Source organism: Danio aesculapii, chromosome 18 (assembly GCF_903798145.1).
Source record: "Danio aesculapii chromosome 18, fDanAes4.1, whole genome shotgun sequence".
Taxonomy (NCBI): Eukaryota; Metazoa; Chordata; class Actinopteri; order Cypriniformes; family Danionidae; genus Danio; species Danio aesculapii.
In genome coordinates, this window is record NC_079452.1 from 28,770,876 (window position 1) to 28,795,450 (window position 24,575).

Sequence of the window (24,575 nt, forward strand, 5' to 3'; positions counted from 1 at the left end):
GAGGTAGAGCAGGTCTGTGTAGGTATGCAAACCGAGAGGACGCAAAACTGCTGCTTAGACTCCTGGAGAAACCAATGAAAGTATCTAAGTGAGTTACTTTAACTTTTAAATGACTTTGAAATCATGCTGATTAAAGTATAGAGTATAGAAAAAGAAATAAATGCAAAGCTGACGACACCAAGACTTCAAAAATATAACAAATGTACTTACAAAAGCCTCGGTGTTGCAGATTTTTTTTGTTTCCTTTCGATCTAACACACATTTGAGATTGACATGCATGCTTTTGTATGCATTTTTTGCCTTTAACTTCAGTGTGAAATGCATTGGGTTTTTATCAATTAATAACTATTTATTTAGCACTGTGAAAGGTTTCTTAAAACGATCATTATAAAATGTCAATCCAAAGATAGAGCAACTAAAGGAAGCATTTGTAATACTCATAATCTGCTTAACATATATCTGTCAAAATGTTTGTTTGCTTAAAATGGCTACGCTGAGTTAGTTCAACTATTATGTGATGCATTTAAGGCTTTTTCATTAGCTTCCAGTGTGAAAATGATTGAAACAATTATTTTATACATTAAATCCAAAGAAACGGCACCTAAATTATGCATTTGTACTACTTATAATCTCTTTACCATATATCTGTCAAGATGTCTGATTGCTTTGTTCCAATAGTTGTGAATATCAATTATAATTTGATACCGATTGGAAAGACCAAGACTTCAAAAATATAACAAATGTACTTACAGAACCCGCGGTGTTGCCGGATTTTTTGTTTCCTTTTGATCTGACACACATTTGAGATTAACATGCATGCTTTTGTATGCATTTTTTGCCTTTAACTTCAGTGTGAAATGCACTGGGTTTTTATTATTTAATGACTATTTACTTTGCACTGTGAAAGTTTCCTTTAAACGATCATTTCAAAATGTCTATCCAAAGATAGAGCAACTAAAGGAAGCATTTGTAATACTCATCTGTATAACATATATCTGTCAAGATGTCTGATGGCTTTGTTATCAATACGTTGAGTTATTTCAACTATTATGTGATGCATTTAATGTTTATTTACCTTCCAGTGTGAAAATGATTGTTAAAATACATTGTTTATACATTAAATCCAAAGGAACAGGACCTAAATATTGCATTTGTACTAATAATTAATATGTCTGATTGCTTCATTCTAGTACTTTGAGTTAGTTCAACTATTATGTGATGCATTTAAGGTTTATTTAGCTTCCAGTGTGAAAATGATCTTTAAAACATTTATTTTATACATTAAATCCAAAGAAACAGCACCTTAATTATCCATTTGTACTAATAATCTCCTGACCATATCTGTCAAGATGTCTGATTGATTCGTTTCACTACTTATTTCTACTATTATTTGATGCATTTAAGGTTTATTTAGCTTCCAGTGTGAAAATGATTGTTAAAACAATTATTTTACACATTAAATCCAAAGGAATCCGACCTAAATTATGCATTTGTACTAATAATTAATATGTCTGATTGCTTCGTTGCAGTTCTTTGAGTTATTTCAACTATTATGTGATGCATTTAAGGTTTTTTCATTAGCTTCCAGTGTGAAATGATTCTGAAGACATTTATTTTATACATTAAATCCAAAGAAACAGCACCTAAATAATGCATTTGTACTGCTTATAATCTCTTTACCATATATCTGTCAAGACGTCTGATTGCTTTGTTATCAATACGTTGAGTTATTTCAACTATTATGTGATGCATTTAAGGTTATTTCATTAGCTTCCAGTGTGAAAATGATCATTAAAACATTTATTTTATACATTAAATCCAAAGAAACAGCACCTTAATTATGCATTTGTACTAATAATCTCCTTACCATATATCTGTCAAGATGTCTGATTGATTCGTTTCACTACTTTGAGTTATTTCTACTATTATTTGATGCATTTAAGGTTTATTTAGCTTCCAGTGTGAAAATGATTGTTAAAACATTTATTTTATACATTAAATATAAAGGAACAGGACCTAAACTATGCATTTGTACTGCTTATAATCTCTTTACCATATATCTGTCAAGATGTCTGATTGCTTTGTTCCAATAGTTGTGAATGACAATCATAATTTAATACAGATAAGGTTTGCAAGAATAACTGGAAGAATTTCTGAGGAAATGCACAGAGTTCTCAGCTACTTTGTTTCGCTTCACAGATTCATATGCATTTCTAGCAGCAATGTAAGCACAAAGGGGTGTGTGACTATACCAGAACAACCCTTTAGTGTTCATTTTCTGCCTTAGGCTCTGTAAAACAACCGTGAAAAACTTGCAAACACTCTGTTAATAACAGAAGGTTACAGAAACTCTAGCATACTGATGTACACAAGCTAATACACGCTGATCTTTCACAGAATATGCTAAAATTCCAACTTGTATGATTGCTTTACTAATTTCTGCCCACTAGATTTAGGTTTACATTTAGATTTATGCATTGCCAGCATTGGATTTCCATGTTTTTGTATTGCACATTTTTAACATGGTCTAATAAATGTAATGTATTGCAAATTTGTTAGTAAGACAAACTTGAAAAAATTGGTACGATATCTGTACAGAATGTTAATCACAATATGATATACCTCTGTGTGTGTGTCTGTATATATTTATATATGTGTGTATATATATATATATATATATATATATATATATATATATATATATATATATATATATATATATATATGTTTTAATCTCTTATATTAGTTAGTGTTCAAGGTATACCGTGGTTTGGAAAAGTCAAGGTTTTAAACGTCAACATTTTCTGCTATACCGTTCCTAAGGTACGAGTACGATTTTTTATTTACTTTTTTTTTTGTTTTGGACAGTATCTCCAGCAGAAAAGATCTCCAAAGATGCCGTTTTAAATTGTAAATATAAATCAGTGTTTTTGAAACAAATGCAGACAGCAGAAATCAATGATTCATTTGAATTATTTAGCCTGACATGTTTACTGATCCAAAATATTTGAAATGGTTCTCAAAATAAAATACATTGTGTACAAAGGGGGAAAAGGTTTTGTTTTTTACCCAGATATTCAAAAAGACTATATTTTAGAGCAGTAATCTCAATACAGTGTGAAACCGTGATACTTTTATCCAAGGTTATCATACTGTCAGAAACGTATACCGGCCCATGCCTAATATTAGTATAGGTTACTGAATGATACTCGTTACACGGCTATTAATATTGTATGTACTGTTTAATTGAATGAGTGTAATAATTATTACAATTAACCAATTCAGATTCTCAATAATAGCATTTTGAAAATATGTTTACTTACATTTATGTAAATAAAATCAAATGCATGCAAATAGTTATTAGTAAACTATGACTGTGGGAATAAACCATGAGTGTGGTAAAAGATGAATCAAGTCATTTCCTTTAGCCTTAAAGGGATGATTTGCCAAAAAAAATTCTGCTATAATTTACTCCCCTTCACTTCTTCAAAACCTATTTGAGTTTCTTTCCTCTGATGAACACAGAAGAAGATATTTTGAAGAATGCTGGTTGCTGGGACCCACTGACTTGCATAGTATTTGTTCCTTATCTAGCATTCTTTAATATATCCTCTATTGTGTTTAATGGATAAAATAAACTGATAAAGCTTTAAAACCACAAGAACTAGAGTAAATAATGAGGTTATTTGTTTTTGGCTTTACTATTACTTTAACTTAGTGGTTCCCAACTTTTTTTTCCCCAGAAGAGACTCTTATTTTGACATTCAAAAACCCTGACCGCCTTTAAAAACCCTTGGAGAAAATCAGTGTTTAGGTTTTTAAAAAACATGCAACAACTGCGTAAATATTAAAATAATAACATTATCATTAATGATGGCCAGACTTTAAATGAACAAAAAATGTTTGGTTGAGTCAACTAATATTTAATATGTTGACCACAGGTTATCAAATAACTCAAAATTTGCTTAGAGTGATGTCAGGAACACGATTTAACCAAATCAGTTGGCTTAAAAATATAAAGGGTTAAATTAATATGTTATTAGCATAATATAATTCAAGAATAATATAATGTTATCAAGAATAATATGTTATAATAATGTAATTAATATAATGTATTCATTCATTGGCCAATTCTTATGTTTTTAGACTTAAAGAGAACCTAATATTCTCCTTTATACAAGATGTAAAATAAGTCTCTGATGTCTCTAGAGTGTGTATGTGACGATTTACCTCAAAATACTCCACAAATAAGGTTTTATAACTCTGACACTACCCCTTTTCGAATTTTATCCTAATTGTGGTGTTTTGGTGACTGTCACTTTAAATTCAAATGACAATTCACATTGAACTTTTAAAAGAGGGCGGAGCTACAAATGCCTATGTGTCAGCATAGTGGCAGATTCCAAAACAAGGCTAACATCATTTGCTAATGGGCGAGAGATTGTCACTAGTGGGCGGGGTTTTTCTACTTTGATGACACATACAAAGGGAGAATGTCAATCAAAGGCTGCATTTACACTGCATGGTTCAAGTGACCCAATTTCGATTTCTTTTCTCCCATGTGGCACAGAACGAATATGGCCCATGTATGTGTAAGAAGGAAAAAAATCACATGGATTCTGATTTACTCAAATCAGATTCATGCCGTGTTCATATGTGGATATTTATCCGCTATGCATCAGATCTGTGCCCTCGTGTCTGCAGTGTAAGCAGGTAGATTGGATTTTCACCTGTCAATGTGAGTCATGCAGCATTGAAAACCGTAGCAAATGATGTCAACTCTGACTTCAGCAGAGTCCCAAACCTCAAATGTCATACAACAAAAAAGCCTTTATATTGTCATGTTGCATACAAGTATTTAAGCATGTTAACTAGAGTAAATGAAACAGATGAGTTATAAAAAAAATTCACCCCCCTCACAGTTGTCATGATGTGTACACTGAAAAAAGTCTTGCATGCAAAACTGTTGCAAACTATTTATTTGTGTTGAATTTAAACAAACAAATTAAATTTAACAATGTTCAACTTAATTTTTTTGTTTAAATTCAGCCCAAATAAATTGTTTACATCCATTAAATCCAAGGAATCATCTTTGAATAATTTTTTTCAGTGTACTATTACTTATCCGCGCCAAAACCATCTTTTGTACCAGGCTGTAAACACCTTTTTTTCTGCTGTAAAGTTGGTCATTTTAACATTGGGGTCAATAGAAATGTGCTGAATTATGGAGCCAGGCCTAGAGGAATTTTGATGAATTGTCATTTCAGTTACTTCTGTAGTAGCTTCACGAGGGAGAGACATTACATTAAGATGCCTAACCACTGGTTTAAAAAAGCCTAGATTAAAAGAAGATGGCCAATTGAGAACGTTTGTGTCATAATCTCAACCCAGGCTCATTCTGAGAACGTAGTCCCGTGGACGTTTCTGGAGACCGCGAAATACGTAGCCGGGGGTACATACGGCTGCATTTCATTTTTTTACGTGAACGCTGTGGGGCGGTGTGACGCCGTTCCTTTCGGCGCTTGCTGGCCGGTCGCTCGCCTCCGTGTGGAGGGATTTCCCACTGCAACCAGTTTGTCCGGTTAGCTCTTCGTGTACTTTGGCGGACTCGAGGTTCGAGTCCGGGGAAGAGCGGTTCCAGAAATCAGGTAAGAAAACAAAAAGAAAAATCCAAAAAATAAAGCGAACAAGTTTGTCACAGGGTAAGAATGTGGTCGAAATCCGAAAACGTGGTAAAAATTAGACGAGGGCTTTTCTTTTTCTGGACAGCTTTTGTGAATCGTCGTTGGTTGGGTTTAGGAACGGAGGAGGGTGGGTCAGCCGATTGGCCGGTCGCACGGTCAATCATCCTGTCATCCAGGCAGACAGTCGGAAGGTCGTTCGACAGCGGCCTCTAGCGGGTTTACGCGAAAACGGCATGGGAAAAAGCGCGCACAGCGGCCTCTCGCGGATTCACGAAAACAAAAACTGCAAAATACGTACCTCCTGGGACGTATTTCGCGGTCTCCAGAAACGTCCACGGGACTACGTTCTCAGAGTGAGCCTGGGTTGCATAAACTATATCAAAACAACTTGTCAAAAAGAATAAAAATAATTAAACCCTGCGAACAGATTAAATACAGGAATAGAGAAAAGAGCGCTCTTTAATTATCAGCTGTCAGTCAGCGCCTGCTCTTTATTTTCTGGGTAATTGCATCTGTGCCATGTTCCCTGTAAATGCAGACAATTGGATAACAGTCACTTTTAAAAGCTGATGTAAGCTGGTTATCAGAAAAATCGGATCCAGTCACAAAATCGGAATTGACCATTAAGATCTGCAGCCAAAGTGTTTCTGCAGACTGTTCTTATCAAGCGTGATTATAAAAATAAAATGTATACGTTTTTATTATATTCACAGACTGTTGCCACACAACTGTGTTTAAACCCTTTATTCACGAGTTCACACTTGCAATAGTTTCAGAATAAAGCGTATTTGGCGTGCTGTCCGGGGAGAGGGCTCTGAGCTCGGGGAAGACACCCAAACTCGAGTTATTCCTCTTATCAGGAAACGGAGAGGAATTGGGATTCAAGCGAAATATCTAGCCCGGCCCCAGAACGCTCCCCCCGGGATTGTAATGCTTAAGAGGTGAGGTGACGGGGTGGTGGAGGGATGCTAAAGTCGTAAGATGCTGCAGGTAAGACAGCTTTGGTATATATAGGGGTTTGGTCAAGAACTGATTGCATAATAGAATAATTGTCAATGACGTATTTGATACTGAACTTCTGCGCGTGCTCCTCCCGAAATTTGTTTATGAAACATCACTAAAAGTGATTTTTGCATAATAGGTCCCCTTTAACTCGTATCTCATTGCTTACATTTTTTCCCCTACAGATCTGGACCACGATGGCCACAATTAACAACACTACCATCGCCAATGCCAGCGATGCATACTCCTGTAAATTCGACGAGACTTTCAAGTATATTCTCCTCCCAGTGAGCTACAGCCTGGTGTTTGTGTTCGGTCTGGGATTGAACATCACCGCCATGTACGTCATATTATTTCGAACCAAACACTGGAAGCCCAACACCATCTACATGATCAATCTCAACGCCTGTGACACTCTCTACATCCTCACGCTTCCGTTTCTCATCTACTACTACGCTGATGAAAACGCATGGCCGTTTGGTGAACTGATGTGTAAATTAATCCGCTTTCTCTTCTACACGAACCTCTACGGAAGCATCCTCTTCCTCAGCTGCATCAGTGTGCACAGATTCATAGGCGTCTGCCATCCGGTGCGATCTTTATCCTGGATGAATGCCCGTCGTGCTCGTTTGATCTCATTGTGCATTTGGGCAACAATGCTCATCTTCCAGGCTCCGATCCTTTATTTCTCCAGGATGAAAAGTGATACGATGGTTTGCTATGACACAACAAGCAAGGAGCTCTTCGATGATTTTCTGGTCTACAGCTCGGTGGTGATGCTCCTGCTTTTTGTCCTGCCGTTTGGGGTCGTGTTGGTCTGCAATGCGATGATGGTGAAGAAACTTCGTGAGCCAGGTGTTGGCGATGGTCCAATGTCACAGAAATCCAAGCAGAAGTCTGTAAAGATGATTATAATTGTGCTTCTGGCGTTCATGCTGTGCTTCTTGCCTTTTCATGTGAACCGCAGTATATACTACGGCTTTCGTTACATGGATAATCAGGTGAGCTGCTCAATGTTGGAGATTGCCAGCATGGCCTATAAGATCACTCGACCCCTGGCCAGCGCCAACAGCTGCATTGACCCCATCCTCTACTTCATGGCAGGACAAGGCTTCAAAAGCAGCATCAAGAGGAATAAATCGCCAATAGCAAGATCTGGAAAGAAATCACCCTCAACCTCTTTATAATCTGCTTAAACAAGAAATCAAATCTCAGACTACTTACTACTTAGGGAAGTGACCTAAGGTCAATGACTGGCATTAAAGTAGAAATGAAATTAAAACTAACCATGATGAAAATGCTCTTCCTTTTTTCAGTTACATTCTCAGATTACATCTGTCTGAGGTATTGGGCGGGGCTAACATACTTAACCACACCCCTCCAACTAGAGATCTGCGTGGGACTGGATTTTTAATTCCGCTCCCGCCAGGTTTTATTCCGCACCCGAACGCTCCCGCCGTATATTCCGTCTTTGTTCACCCGCTGCTCGTTTTCTATCCAACCTGACTATTCCTGCTAAATTTAGATCTGGTTTCCAAAATCTCACGTTAAAATTGGGCACTACCAAAAGAGAGAGAGAGAACAGAAGTGTAGGTTGTGTAAGGACTGTAGGCTAAATGTTAGCTTTTTTTCCCCATTGTGGTGAGACATGACGTGTGTTGAGGTTTGTGGCTGGTGACTCACTGACTCTTTCAAAGTCAGATTTACAAACAAATTCACTCAGTATATTTGACAACTACCCATTGTGTTTTATATATCATATCAGCATTATTTCTACAAACATAGCAGGTACATATTGGGCCAAGGAAGAATGTAAAATGTATAGCGATTCAATATGCCTCCCAAAATAAACACCTAGCTGGATGCTACAGAGTCCAGACAGCCTATAACAAGTGACACACAGCACCACGGCGGATGCGCACGCTCTCTCTCATTCTCACACAAACACACATACATACATAAAGCGCAACGGCGGAGGTGCGCTCTCTCTCTCTCTCTCTATATATATAGACCATTTCAATGTCAATGTTCATGTCACTGGCCCATTAACATTTCCTGCTTGTTATAGAACTATTTCATAACTGTAACAAGAGGTAATTCAACCGCATCTTAATGTTAAAACAGCTATCATAACATTATTTATCAATATGTGGCTCTTTTTGGATTCTTGGAACCTGTAGAAATTAAAAAATGTGAAACAGGAAATACGTTGGGACCATTGTTTTTGTTTACATCCCTCAAAATATTGTTAGACCGCTTGCTCCCATTCAAATTACACAGTTACCGACCGCAACCGCGCTTTATTTGGAAATTTATCGGAATTTATCGGAATACAGGCCTCTAACTCAGTCAGTCAACAAACAGAAATGGTTTTGTTCTGTTCTGAGGAGTCTGTTAGGTTGTAATAATTCTCCTCAATCACTTTTCCCAGATCTTTCTGAATAAAATGCCTACTTTAGAACATCCAATCAGCTTGCTGTACAAAAAACAAGCCACGCCCACTGTTTTCCCATTTAATATTCCATTTCTCTAGGAGCTGTGTCAGAATATGAAAAAAGGTAGCAGCTTCAAGTTCATGTAGACTTTAATGTGGTGCAATTAAAACGCCCATTTTGTGTGTCTAGAATACAAAAGCACAAACAAAAATCTAAATGGGAGCTGCTAAAGGTACATACACATTAGTGATCCTGGACAGTCTCATGCTGCATGGGAATATTTTAGCAATAGTCAAAAATACATTGTGTGGGTCAAAATGATTGATTTTTCATTCGTGAAGTGCTTTGAAATGCGCATTTTTATTCAAGGTAAGCCGTAATAGAGCATTTGATTGGTCAGAAGATTTGATGAGAAACTGAAGATTGCGGACATGAATCAAACCGTTGATCCATTAAGCTGGAAGTGACAGACTGCAAGGTTTACATGTTTGTAACAGTTTCAAATTGCCAGCAGCTAGCTCTCTGCAACTCTCACATGGTCGCCCACTGAAGATAAGCAGGGCTGCGCCTGGTCGGTACCTGGATGGGAGCCCACATGGGAAAGCTAGGTTGCTGCTAGTTTAGTGAGACCAGCAGGGGGCACTCAACCTGTGGTCTGTGTGGGTCCTAACACCCCAGTTTATTAATAGGGACTCTATACTGCTTAGCGAGCACCGTCTTTCAGATGAGATGTTAATCCCGATGTGGTCTCTAAAAATCCCAGGATGTCCTTCAGAAAAAGAGTAAGGGTTTAACTCCGGAATCCTGGCCAAATTTGCCCCTTCATGGCCTCCTAACCATCCCCATAACATAATTAGCTTCATCGCTCTGTCTCCTCTCCACCAATCAGTTGGTGTGTGGAGATTCCCCCCTAAAAATGTTTCAAGTGCTTTGAGTGTCCAGACAAGCGCTATATAAATGTAAGAAATTATTATTATTATTATATCTCCTAAATTCAAATGTTGTCACTGTTTTGGTAAGCTGTAGCTAATATATATCCTAAAAACTAACAATACTGATACTAACATCTAAATACCTTTATTCTAATTTCATGGGACCTTTAAGTAAAGATCGTGTTCCATGAAAATATCTGGTAAATTTCCTACTGGAAGTATATCAAAACACAATGTTCGATTAGAAACAAGCATTGCTAAAAACTTGACTTCATTAATGGCGATTTTCTCAATATTTAGATTTTTCGAACCATCAGATTCTAGATTTCCAAGGTGCAGCCACATTTACCATTGCTTTCACATGCAAAGTCTATTCATTTAAAAAGAAATACCTAAAATCTGGAGTTTTGTGAGAGGATGAACCAAAAGTTGCTTGGTTTGAAGGCACAAAGCCTTCATCGATGGTATAGTGACCTTTTATTGCCCTCATGCAAAACTTTTGTGCATGCAAATTACTTTGACTCAAAATTTCACTGAACGGCAAAATCTGTGTGGGGAGGTTTTTCACCCTCAATTGGCCAGTTGTGTAACTTTGAATTATGATGACTGTATTTTGCTGTTGGAATTGTAAGGGGAACTACCTGACCTCACAATCATGACCTCACAGTGCTGTCCTCGAAATTTCACTAACCACAAAATCTGTGTGAGGAAATGGTATTATCATGCAAAACGTTTGATCGCCCAAATTTGGTACCATAGACCACAAAACCAGTCATAAGTGTCAATTTTATGAAACTGATATTTATATGTCACATGAAAGTTGAATAAATAAGCTTTTGGTGACCTGGTGACTTTTAAATAAGGACCAATTTGGGGTTGTATAAATAGAAGGACTTCATGACCCCTCCTAAGGACATTTTATTGAATGTGAAGGACGTGTCTCTATATATCTGCTCTTTGACCCAACAATATGCTGCTCTCTATTTGTGCTGCATAAGTGATGCAGTGCTGGTGAAGGTACCAAACTCTGCTTCTGTTAAGGATCCTTACAAAGTGCCATTGTCTTTGAAGATCCGTGGGAATGTAGGCTAATAAAGTTTTGAAAAGAGGTGTGTCTGGAAGGTTAGTGCCAGCATAAAACGGCATTTACGATAATTGACTAGACATTGGTTCGGTTCCAGGATATTGTCAGGAGTGATATAAGAGAGCTGTCGTTACATGTCTTCAGTGAACGAGGACATCAAATATGGCAGTCAAAACATCTCTGTGGAAAATATCTGTCATTTATAAAGTTCCGTATTTAGTTTTTTATCATTATTTACAGTTATGAATTGAATTATGAGACATTGATGTCTGCTTTGTCAGTTTAACAAAGTGACTTTTGTTGTTTAGTAGTTTGAAACAACAAATGAAATAAAATATAGAGAATTAAGTCTAAAATGATGTACAGTATTAAGTAAATAGAATAGAATTAAAGGGCGCCTATCATGAAAATCATCTTCTAGGAGCTGTTTGGACAGAACTGTGTATAGGTATAGTGTGTCCGCAGTAATATTGTGGTGATATAAAGACTATAAGTTAAAATAGGATCCAAATCCTTCCCATTTTGAGGCGCACCACAACGTGATGTAGGAGTGCGGTCCCCCAGCCCACCGGATTGATTGACAGCTGCGTATTAACATGTCTCCGTATTACTGCGTATGATCATATCAACAAGACTGGACGTGTGCAAAGCAACAGGGATTAAAAGATCTGTTCAGCTCTCTGTGATCATCAGTTATCATCAAACGTGATCAAGAATGAGCTTTACAAGTTTAAAATGTTAATAAAACAGTGCATGTTTGTAATGAATTACCGCGATATTATTGGGGGGATGTTGCGTACGAAATTGAAGAAAGGTGGGGTGGATGTCGCGGACGAAAATGAAGAGCAGGGGGGGGGGGGTGTCATGGACGAAAGTGAAGTAGGTTGGGGAGTCGCAGAAGAAATTGAAGAGTAGTGTGAGGAGGGGGATCGGTAATGTGGTGCCGGATCAGATTTCAGAGGTGCTGGATCCGGCTTGTTCCTGCACTAATTAAGCCCTGGGTATAATAAATAATCTGATGGGTGTTTTGAGCTGAAACTTTACAAACAAATTCTGGAGATATAAAAGACTTCTCTTAAATCTTGAAAAAGAGGTAAAAAGGTGCCCTTTAAGTAAAATGACAGATAGATTATTGTCAGTTTATTACCAGGTTTTTGTACTGTAAATTACAACACCAACCCAGACAATATGTCAAACTATTACATATTGCCATATAACCCTGCAGCCCAAGAGCGGTTACTCACTGAAGCTAAGCAGGGCTGAGCCTGGTCAGTACCTGGATGGGAGACCACGTGGAAAAACTAGGTTGCTGTTGGAAGTGGTGAGACCAGCAGGGGGCGCTTAACCTGCGATCTGTGTAAGTACTAATGCCCCAGAAAAGTGAAGGGGACACTATACTGCTCAGTGAGTGCCGTCTTTCGGATGAGACGTTAAACTGAGTTCCTGACTCTTTGTGGTCATTTAAAATCCCATGGCACTTCTCGTAAAAAGTAGGGGTCCTGGCCAAATTCATCGGCCCTTAACCATCATGGCCTCCCAATAATCCCCATCCACCGAATTGGCTGTATCACTGTCTCTCCACTCCATCTATAGCTGGTTTGTGATGAGCGCAAAGGAGCTGTTGTCCTGTGGCTGCCGCCGCATCATCCAAGTGGATGCTGCACACTGGGGGTGGAGTGGGGAGACCCCTCTCATGATTGTAAAGCACCATTATGCATGGCCATACATGATAAATGCACTATATAAATACACATTACATTACTATTAAACATATCAATAAAAATGGACTTTTTCAGAATTTTCAACATTATTGGTTGATGAAGGAAAGATCGATGTACCATAATCCAATTCAAAAGCATAAATAAATGAAAATCCATGATTAAAAAATACAAGAAACTGTTAAGATATTGATATTTTTACAGTGATTGCAGAGTCGTGGAAAATTGTATTATATGTCAATTTTATTTATATAGCACTATTTAACACAACTATAATTATATGATATATATGATATATATATATATATTATTTTTATATAATAATTTTTATATAATAATTATGTCATTTTTATATAATTATATGTCATAACAATTATATGTCAACAGGAATTGATTGTAAAGAGATTGAACATTAATAATATTTCATTTTATTTAAAATTGGTGGGTTGTTAAAAAAGTTTTCTGTACTGTTTTTGATTTATGGGCTACACAACTTTAGATTTGTACAGTATATAGTTTTCCTTAATAAAACTAAGATTCTGTTTGCTGTCCAATTATTTGTTCCCAAACACTCAAAACATACAGTTCAGATCACCCAAAAATGAAAATGACACAATCATTTAATCTCCCTCATGTGGTTTTAAACCTTTATGAGTTCATGTGTTTCTATTGAAAAGAAAAGAAAATAATGTGAAGAATGCTGGTTGCTGGCACTCATTTCCATACATTACCGATAGTTGGACAAAAAATTACTATGGAACTCAATGGGTGCCAGAAAAGGGTGAGTAAATAATGGCAGAATTTTCATTTTTGGGCGTACTGTCCCTTTAAGGATGGCCTTATTATTTTTTTTAATCTTACATTTGGTTGTGTGAATGAATGAGATTATCAAATTCATACAAATCAGTCAATAATACACCAAAATTAGTTCATTCATTGTTCTCAAACGAGCTTGCCATTGGTAAATAAACAGATAGTCCCACCCCTGACTAAATAAAGAGATAGTCCCACCCCTGACTCACTCTATTGACTAAATGATTCGTCAAAGTAAATAAAATAATTTCCACAGCATTAGAAATAAAAAAATACATATGAATGGCTCACTATAGTTGTCTTTACATACTGTCTTAAAAATGCAGGGTTTGTCTATATTTGACTCAATGTTGGGTTAAAACAAGGCAGCATTTTTAGACTGTATTAAGCCAGAAAGAAGACAGTGCTATGGCACAGAATAAACATTGCATGCTTCAGCTTTAAAAGGGCTTTATGTGGGAATTTTTGTGTATTGGTAATTTTTACTTCCATTTTGTGAACAGCTTGAAATGAAACTTAATCGTAACACTCCTAAGACCTCGCTTGTGTTCTGTTACACTCAAAACCAGAGCTGGTTATGCTCAAAACAATGCAGCAAAATACATTCTGCACAGTGATGTCAATGTCATGCACAGAAAAGTGATTAATGTTAACTGAAGTCTCACATGCAGCCGGATCTATTCTAGTCATGTATGGAGGGCAAAACATCCATTAAACTGTGGTACAGACCTGTCAAGTTTCAGCTTGTTTCAAGCCACAAATGTTTAGATCACCTCTCAAAGACGGAAAAACAAATATATCTGAATAAAAGGCTCGTTTTAGACACTCGTAATCCCTACACAACCCCTTTCACATTATTTCAATCATTAAAATGACTGAATATTGTGTTGAAACGGTTGTATTTACCTTATTGGTGATACAGGCACACAGATGAACAAACCATATGAACACAGTGCATTAAAGGCTGGTTTATATTTCTGCGTCCAGTGATCTGCGTGACCCACGGTGACTGCCTTACGTGTAGTCGTGCATTTATACTTCTGTTGCTGTTTGTGTCGAGTTTCTTTCATGGTGTTTTGTTTTACTAAACGCTTCCTTAATGTACAAGTAGCTAAAACTCGCTCATTCAGAGGAGAGAACCGGCGGATGTACAACAACTTTAATCATAAGGTAAACACAAAACAAAACTTTCCATCTGGAGCTCCTTCAAGGGACTCAACACTGTAAACCTGGCTCTCAGCACCGACTAAATTCGTCACAGCTAACTAACCGACCAATCACAGAGCTTGCGCTACATGCCGTTGCAACGTGTAGTTATATTTTTTGAGAGGTGCACATCAAGACACGACAAGGGCTATGCGGCCATGCAAAGGCTGCGCCGGAGCATACGTATGCGCTTCACACAGAAGTATAAATCAGCCGTAAGCCGTAAAAGATTAAACAATGACAACGTAAAATACAGTAACTAGGGCTGTGCGATTAATTGAAATCGTATCGAAATCGTGATTTGGACATGTACGATTTCTAAATCGTCTTATTACGCGATTTTCCTGCAGTAGGCTGTTTGAACCAATCATAACGCAGCGCGCCTAAACAAAGTGCGAGAACAGGAGACTGAATATAGCCTGTGATACAGGGAGGATGAGTTCAGCACAGGAGAACTTGTTGCCAAAAGAGTCAACATCTGTGGTATGGGATTAAGCAACACAATCTCATGGCAGTTCGTAACTTTTTGATTTAGTGGCTAATTCGTATGAATTCATACGATCTAATTCATACAATTTGCAAATCCCACAATGACGGTTGAGTTTAGCGGTGGGGTTAGGTGCCAAGCCTCCTTTTTAAAATCGTACAATTTCGTACGACTGAACTATACGAATTTATACGAATTAGCCACTAAACTGACAAAACGTAAAATACGTACGTTTTCTCGTGAGATCAGGCTGGACTAAGTTACTTTGGATATAGGAAGGCTGATGTATGGCAGAAGCAGGTAATTTGTAAGTGTTTGTAAGTGAATTAGATTAACTAAATTGGCCGTAGTTTATGTGTGTGAATGAGTGTGTATGGGTGTTTCCCAGTACAAGGTTGCAGCTGGAAGGGCATCCGCTGCGGAATAGTTGGCGGTTCATTCCATTATGGAGACCTCTGAAATAGAGACTAAGCTGAAGGAGAATGAATGAAAACAAAACAAAACATGTCATAAAAAATGCTGGGTTGTTGTAAACCAAACTGGCTGTCAAATATGACAAATATGCCTCTATAATATTAATTTGACAAAAGAATAGAGCATACCTGTAGCGAGGTGTACACAAACAAAACATTCAATCAATGCTGTATTGAAATGCTTTTACTCCTAAAGTTTTAGCCTATTAATTAATTAGTCTTATTTTGTTTTAAAGCATCATGTCGTCGAGTGGTTGCTAATAAAATTTTTTGTTGCAAATAATAAATATTTAGCTACTTAATTATATTTTACCTCACGCTAAAGTTAACAGAACCCCGCCTTCTTTGATTTGATTGACCACTTTTTTTTGAACACTGACATGATGACATGCGTGGGTTTCCTCCAGGTGCTCCGGTTTCCCTCACAGTCCAAACACATGCAATACAGGTGAATTGGGTAGGCTAAATTGTCCGTAGTGTATGAGTGTGTATGGATGTTTCCCAGGATAAAAAAAATGTGCTTGATAAGTTGGTGGTTCATTCCGCTGTGGCGACCCCTGATTAATAAAGGGACTAAGCCGAAAAAAAAATGAATGAATGAATGAAAAAGTAGTGTGGGCGGTTTATTCCACTGTAGCGACCCCTGATGAATAAAAGGACTAAGCCAAAGGAAAATGAATGAATGAAAAAGTAGTGTGGGCGGTTTATTCCACTGTAGCGACCCCTGATGAATAAAAGGACTAAGCCAAAGGAAAAGAATGAATGAAAAAGTAGTGTGGGCGGTTTATTCCACTGTAGCGACCCCTGATGAATAAAAGGACTAAGCCAAAGGAAAATGAATGAATGAAAAAGTAGTGTGGGCGGTTTATTCCACTGTAGCGACCCCTGATGAATAAAAAGGACTAAGCCAAAGGAAAATGAATGAATGAAAAAGTAGTGTGGGCGGTTTATTCCACTGTAGCGACCCTGATGAATAAAAGGACTAAGCCAAAGGAAAATGAATGAATGAAAAAGTAGTGTGGGCGGTTTATTCCACTGTAGCGACCCCTGATGAATAAAAGGACTAAGCCAAAGGAAAATGAATGAATGAAAAAGTAGTGTGGGCGGTTTATTCCACTGTAGCGACCCCTGATGAATAAAAGGACTAAGCCAAAGGAAAATGAATGAATGAAAAAGTAGTGTGGGCGGTTTATTCCACTGTAGCGACCCCTGATGAATAAAAGGACTAAGCCAAAGGAAAATGAATGAATGAAAAGTTGTGTGGGCGGTTTATTCCACTGTAGCGACCCCTGATGAATAAAAGGACTAAGCCAAAGGAAAATGAATGAATGAAAAAGTAGTGTGGGCGGTTTATTCCACTGTAGCGACCCCTGATGAATAAAAGGACTAAGCCGAAAAGAAAATGAATGAATGAAAAAGTAGTGTGGGCGGTTTATTCCACTGTAGCGACCCCTGATGAATAAAAGGACTAAGCCAAAGGAAAATGAATGAATGAAAAAGTAGTGTGGGCGGTTTATTCCACTGTAGCGACCCCTGATGAATAAAAGGACTAAGCCAAAGGAAAATGAATGAATGAAAAAGTAGTGTGGGCGGTTTATTCCACTGTAGCGACCCCTGATGAATAAAAGGACTAAGCCAAAGGAAAATGAATGAATGAAAAAGTAGTGTGGGCGGTTTATTCCACTGTAGCGACCCCTGATGAATAAAAGGACTAAGCCAAAGGAAAATGAATGAATGAAAAAGTAGTGTGGGCGGTTTATTCCACTGTAGCGACCCCTGATGAATAAAAGGACTAAGCCAAAGGAAAATGAATGAATGAAAAAGTAGTGTGGGCGGTTTATTCCACTGTAGCGACCCCTGATGAATAAAAGGACTAAGCCAAAGGAAAATGAATGAATGAAAAAGTAGTGTGGGCGGTTTATTCCACTGTAGCGACCCCTGATGAATAAAAGGACTAAGCCAAAGGAAAATGAATGAATGAAAAGTTGTGTGGGCGGTTTATTCCACTGTAGCGACCCCTGATGAATAAAAGGACTAAGCCAAAGGAAAATGAATGAATGAAAAAGTAGTGTGGGCGGTTTATTCCACTGTAGCGACCCCTGATGAATAAAAGGACTAAGCCGAAAAGAAAATGAATGAATGAAAAAGTAGTGTGGGCGGTTTATTCCACTGTAGCGACCCCTGATGAATAAAAGGACTAAGCCAAAGGAAAATGAATGAATGAAAAAGTAGTGTGGGCGGTTTATTCCACTGTAGCGACCCCTGATGAATAAAAGGACTAAGCCAAAGGAAAATGAATGAATGAAAAAGTAGTGTGGGCGGTTTATTCCACTGTAGCGACCCCTGATGAATAAAAGGACTAAGCCAAAGGAAAATGAATGAATGAAAAAGTAGTGTGGGCGGTTTATTCCACTGTAGCGACCCCTGATGAATAAAAGGACTAAGCCAAAGGAAAATGAATGAATGAAAAAGTAGTGTGGGGCGGTTTATTCCACTGTAGCGACCCCTGATGAATAAAAGGACTAAGCCAAAGGAAAATGAATGAATGAAAAAGTAGTGTGGGCGGTTTATTCCACTGTAGCGACCCCTGATGAATAAAAGGACTAAGCCAAAGGAAAATGAATGAATGAAAAAGTAGTGTGGGCGGTTTATTCCACTGTAGCGACCCCTGATGAATAAAAGGACTAAGCCAAAGGAAAATGAATGAATGAAAAAGTAGTGTGGGCGGTTTATTCCACTGTAGCGACCCCTGATGAATAAAAGGACTAAGCCAAAGGAAAATGAATGAATGAAAAAGTAGTGTGGGCGGTTTATTCCACTGTAGCGACCCCTGATGAATAAAAGGACTAAGCCGAAAAGAAAATGAATGAATGAAAAAGTAGTGTGGGCGGTTTATTCCACTGTAGCGACACCTGATGAATAAAGGGACTGAGCCAAAGGAAAATGAATGAATGAAAAGTTGTGTGGATGACTGACATGCTACTGACGGATGCTCTGGCCAATGAGAGCAGGCTGGGCGTGTTTACATGAGAAGTACCGCCCAGACTGAAGAAATAAAGCATGCACAGACAGAAGAAAAGCAGGATTATGAAGGTATAAAGTAAGGACACAGCTTCTTCATTTAATCTACTGAAAATACATGTGAGTATGTGAATGTTTGCATTTACTGTTAACTTACTAAATGATGAATGAGTGAAATGCATCTGTTTTTTATCTATTTGATCTTACTTTCACAGTCAAATAGATAAATAGATATTATGCATTTAATATATATTTGATTCTGTATTTATTATATTTAATTATGCATTTAATATATATTTGATTCTGTATTTATTATATTTAATTATGCATTTAATATGTATTTGATTCTGTATTTAATATATTTAATTATGCATTTAATATATATTTAATTCTGTATTTATTATATTTATTTATGCATTTAATATATATTTAATTCTGTATTTATTATATTTAATTACGCATTTAATAAATATTTAATTCAAACTATTTGATCAGCAGTTTGCAGAATATTGTTTATTTATTGCTATTCTTTATTCAGCTCAGAGAGAAGGCTTCAGACAGGCAGGTCATCCTAAAATATATGTCATGCGTTTTTGATTTATATATATTTGATTTATTTAACAAAAAGTTTTCAATATTTTACAATGTGGTTCAGAATTTCTAACCTCTCACTGAAATATGGAAAATAAAAGTATACTTTCTCAAATGCATATTGATTAATACTTTTATTCACAACAGAACAACAACCTTTAGGATTTTTGAAAAATTTAAACAAGAAAACTATGATATAGATAAGACAAAGAGTGAATGAGTGTTACTGACCATTTTCCTTTCACTAAAACACAAGATTAAAAAGAAAAATATTTTATTATTGCATTTAATATATATTTAATTCCGTATTTACTATATTTAATTATGGATTTAATATATATTTAATTCTGTATTTATTATATTTAATTATGCATTTAATATATATTTGATTCTGTATTTATTAGATTTAATTACGCATTTAATATATATTTGATTCTGTATTTATTATATTTAATTATGCATTTAATATATATTTAATTCTGTATTTATTATATTTAATTATGCATTTAATATATATTTGATTCTGTATTTATTAGATTTAATTACGCATTTAATATATATTTGATTCTGTATTTATTATATTTAATTATGCATTTAATATATATTTAATTCTGTATTTATTATATTTAATTATGCATTTAATATATATTTGATTCTGTATTTATTAGATTTAATTACGCATTTAATATATATTTGATTCTGTATTTATTATATTTAATTATGCATTTAATATATATTTAATTCCGTATTTATTATATTTAATTATGCATTTAATATATATTTAATTCTGTATTTATTATATTTAATTATGCATTTAATACATATTTAATTCTGTATTTATTATATTTAATTATGTATTTAATATATATTTAATTCTGTATTTATTATATTTAATTATGCATTTAATATATATTTAATTTTGTATTTATTATATTTAATTATGCATTTAATATATATTTGATTCTGTATTTATTATATTTAATTATGCATTTAATATATATTTAATTCTGTATTTATTATATTTAATTATGCATTTAATATATATTTAATTTTGTATTTATTATATTTAATTATGCATTTAATATATATTTGATTCTGTATTTATTATATTTAATTATGCATTTAATATTTATTTAATTCTGTATTTATTATATTTAATTATGCATTTAATATATATTTAATTTTGTATTTATTATATTTAATTATGCATTTAATATATATTTGATTCTGTATTTATTATATTTAATTATGCATTTAATATATATTTAATTCCGTATTTACTATATTTAATTATGCATTTAATATATATTTAATTCTGTATTTATTATATTTAATTATGCATTTAATATATATTTAATTTTGTATTTATTATATTTAATTATGCATTTAATATATATTTAATTTTGTATTTATTATATTTAATTATGCATTTAATATATATTTGATTCTGTATTTATTATATTTAATTATGCATTTAATATATATTTAATTCTGTATTTAATTTAATTATGCATTTAATATATATTTAATTCTGTATTTATTATATTTAATTATGCATTTAATACATATTTAATTCAGTATTTATTATATTTAATTATGCATTTAATACATATTTAATTCAGTATTTATTATATTTAATTATGCATTTAATATATATTTAATTCTGTATTTATTATATTTAATTATGCATTTAATATATATTTGATTCTGTATTTATTATATTTATTTATGCATTTAATATATATTTAATGTTGTATTTATTATATTTAATTATGCATTTAATATATATTTCATTCTGTATTTATTATATTTAATTATGCATTTAAAACATATTTAATTCTGTATTTATTATATTTAATTATGCATTTAATACATATTTAATTCTGTATTTATTATATTTAATTACGCATTTAATATATATTTAATTCTGTATTTATTACATTTAATTATGCATTTAATATATATTTAATTCTGTATTATTATATTTAATCATGCATTTAATATATATTTAATTCTGTATTTATTATTTTTAATTATGCATTTAATATATATTTTCATAATAATTCCATAATTCTTCAATAATTGTGTTTTAAGACCAGATCACATTTTATGAATGAGCAATGCAGAAATACAAATATTTTCAAAGGGTTTACAAACTTGTTAATAGATATCAAATGTTGTTTTATATGTTAAAATAATATTAAATACATACAGCTGAAAAAAGTTTGTAAACCCTTTGAAAATATTTGTATATCTGCATTGCTTATTGATAAAATGTGGTCTGATCTTAAATCACAATTATAAAAAATGAATGGTATTCTGGCGGGAAAGTGATGTCAATGTATACCCTCTAGACCGAGCACATAATGTAGACTAATTATATTGTTAAAGATTGAATATGATCAAATTCTTTCAAAATTATCTAATTTAAAAAGTCAATCAAAACACTATTGTAATGTGAATAAAAGCTTAAATAAATGTGAAGCTTGTACTGATGATATGAATTATTAATAGAGGCTGTTACAAAACTCTACGTTTCCCTTATTTTCCCCACCCTACACTAAGAATGTATAAATATTAGCACATGTAAGAGTATGGAAAATCTTGAGGTTATTAAATGAACATTAAAATCATTAAGCTGGCATTTGATGTTGGGAGGAAGTTTTTCAGCTACTCCGTGGCCTAATTTGTTCGCTGATTGGCATTGTGTATGATTTTCTGCCATACATAAGAGTGTTGTTGGTCAATGTGTTGAGGAGAGCAACTGTTAAAAGCATGTTTGTTCATCCCTTGAGCTTGGCAGAAACTGTTTAAAATTCCTTTTATGCTCTTATAAAAACCATATGGATGTTTTAGCACCTCTTAGAGACACAGTTGTGTTAAAAGGAGATGGATGTGGGTGCTTAATTCATTTAACTATAGCAATCTGCCATCAATTTGCTTGAACTAGATTAAGGTCTATTTCGCTGATAAAAGTATGCTACGTAAATAGCGAATGCAATCGCACGACCACAACGTGCTCTTAATGGGAATAGGAAATGAGATTCTAATTGGTTTAATGCATGTTATGCCCAAAACACACCCATAACTCATTAAGAAAATAACTACAACCATTTAAAACCATACGCCACCATTTTTTTCTGTCTCTAAAATAGCGAAAATTGGACTTGGACAAAGTGCACTTGCTCCTTGCGCTATAGACCATGTGATTAGATCATTAAAAAAAGAGTGCTTTATGTATAAAATTGGACGTTTTGAATATTAATAAACATTTATTGATAGTAAATTGACATTTGCTGGAAAGTAGAATGTATTTTTAAAAAAACAATGCAGAGTTTGAATCTTATTAGTGGGTTACAACATATTGGTGCGAGTCAACATCTTTTAGATGGTATATAAAGATTTGGTCAAAAGTGTTAACATGATTGGGTTGTATGGACTATTGCCAGTTAAAGACAAGCAAAAACTGTCGAGTAGTAAAAATTGCAGCCCGGGCTCATCATGGATAAGTACTCCTGTATACATTTCTGGAGAGTGCGAAATACATCCCAGGAGCTAGGTTTCTGGATGCAGCCTTTATGATGCTAGCTGAGATTGCATCACTCAGCGATGCAATGTCAGACAAAATGCACTCAATGGAGTGAGTTACGTCACTGTGATGGGTAGGGTTAAGGGTGGGGTTAGGTGAGTTGGATAAGCATTGGATGCAGCTCAGATTGCACTGCACCAGGTCTGCATCCAGACCCCACTCTGTTTTTTGCAGTTTTTGTTTTCGGCTGCTGTGTACACTTTTTCAGATCTCAAATTTCTTGTGCCATTCATGCCTGCTCTTCTCACGTAAATCCACCAGATGGCGCTATCTACTGACTGACTGACCGACCGATACCCCCACCCACCACCTTCCCTAAACCCAACCAATATTTTCAAAAGCACCGATTGACCCACCGATAGCCTTCCCTAAACCCAACCGACAGTGTTTTCAAAAGCACCGATTGACCCGCCGATCACCTTCCCTAAACCCAACCGACAGTGTTTTCAAAAGCACCGATTGACCCGCCGATCACCTTCCCTAAACCCAACCAATAGTATTTTCAAAAGCACCGATTGACCCGCCGATCACCTTCCCTAAACCCAACCGATATTGTTTTCGTAAGAAATCCAGAAAAGGAAAAGACCTCACGACCGCCTGATTTTTAACCCGTTTTCAGATCATCGTCGTCAACTCCTCTCTGCGTCTAAAGTCCGCTGACGTATGTGGCGAGCCACTGGTAGCGCAAAAAGAAAGCAGTCAGTGGTATCATACTGCCCTGTAGCACACATTTTAAAGAGGAAATGCAGCCATACATACCTCTTTCTACATAATTCGTGCTCTCCAGAAATGTATACAGGGGTACATATTCACAATGAGCCTGTGTTAAAAAAATGCCAGTGCAATTGTAGGTAAGACACAAAGACAACTAAATTGAATTAATCTATTGAGAATTAAACAGAAACACACACAAGATTGTTCCCATCTCTCAGTTATAAAATTTCAGCTTTTGCCATCGAAAAAAAAAAACGTTTTAGGTAACCTTAATAAAAAAAAAGGGTATCATATGTCATTTGTGGCAACTGCCATAATTGCGTTTTAAAGCGATTAATGTGATGATATTGAGTGTATTGTGTTTTTTTTTGTGATATATGTGATGTGAATGTTGATTTAGTTATGTAGTGAAGCCAAAGACAAATTTCCACATGTGGTCAATAAAGAAAGTCAAATTTAAATAAAGTTTCTGGCACTGTGAACGTATGGCAGCACGTTCATAATTCTTTCTTTCATAAAGTTTAAAACTGTGTCATTTTACTGCAAACATTGTGTGTAGACAAAGAAAATTAACGTTCAGAAAAGATTAACCTGCATGTCAAATAAATGTCATTCTCTAAATTCAAGGGTGTACTCACACTAGGCACGATTGTCTAAAACCGTGCCCAGGTGCGATTGTCCTCAGTCCCCTCTCCCCCTCGGCCTGCACTCACACTGCAATTTTACCTTCTGAGCCGGAGCACGCTTAAGTCATCGATGATGCGACTGTTCAGTAAGGAAGAGAAGCGCTCTTGCTCAGTACAGTGAATATTGCTTAAGTTCTATT

At 35.2% G+C, this 24,575-nt stretch overlaps 1 protein-coding gene across 1 annotated transcript; it reads left to right on the forward strand.

Annotated features, from left to right (window-relative positions):
- On the forward strand, window positions 1-11,161 carry p2ry2.1 (purinergic receptor P2Y2, tandem duplicate 1). The gene is made up of 2 exons (XM_056478785.1): window positions 1-88; window positions 6,872-11,161. The coding sequence occupies exon 2, from the start codon at window positions 6,884-6,886 to the stop codon at window positions 7,871-7,873; it is 990 nt and encodes a 329-aa protein (XP_056334760.1). The 5' UTR covers window positions 1-88; window positions 6,872-6,883; the 3' UTR covers window positions 7,874-11,161.
- The last annotated feature ends 13,414 nt before the right edge of the window (window positions 11,162-24,575 follow it).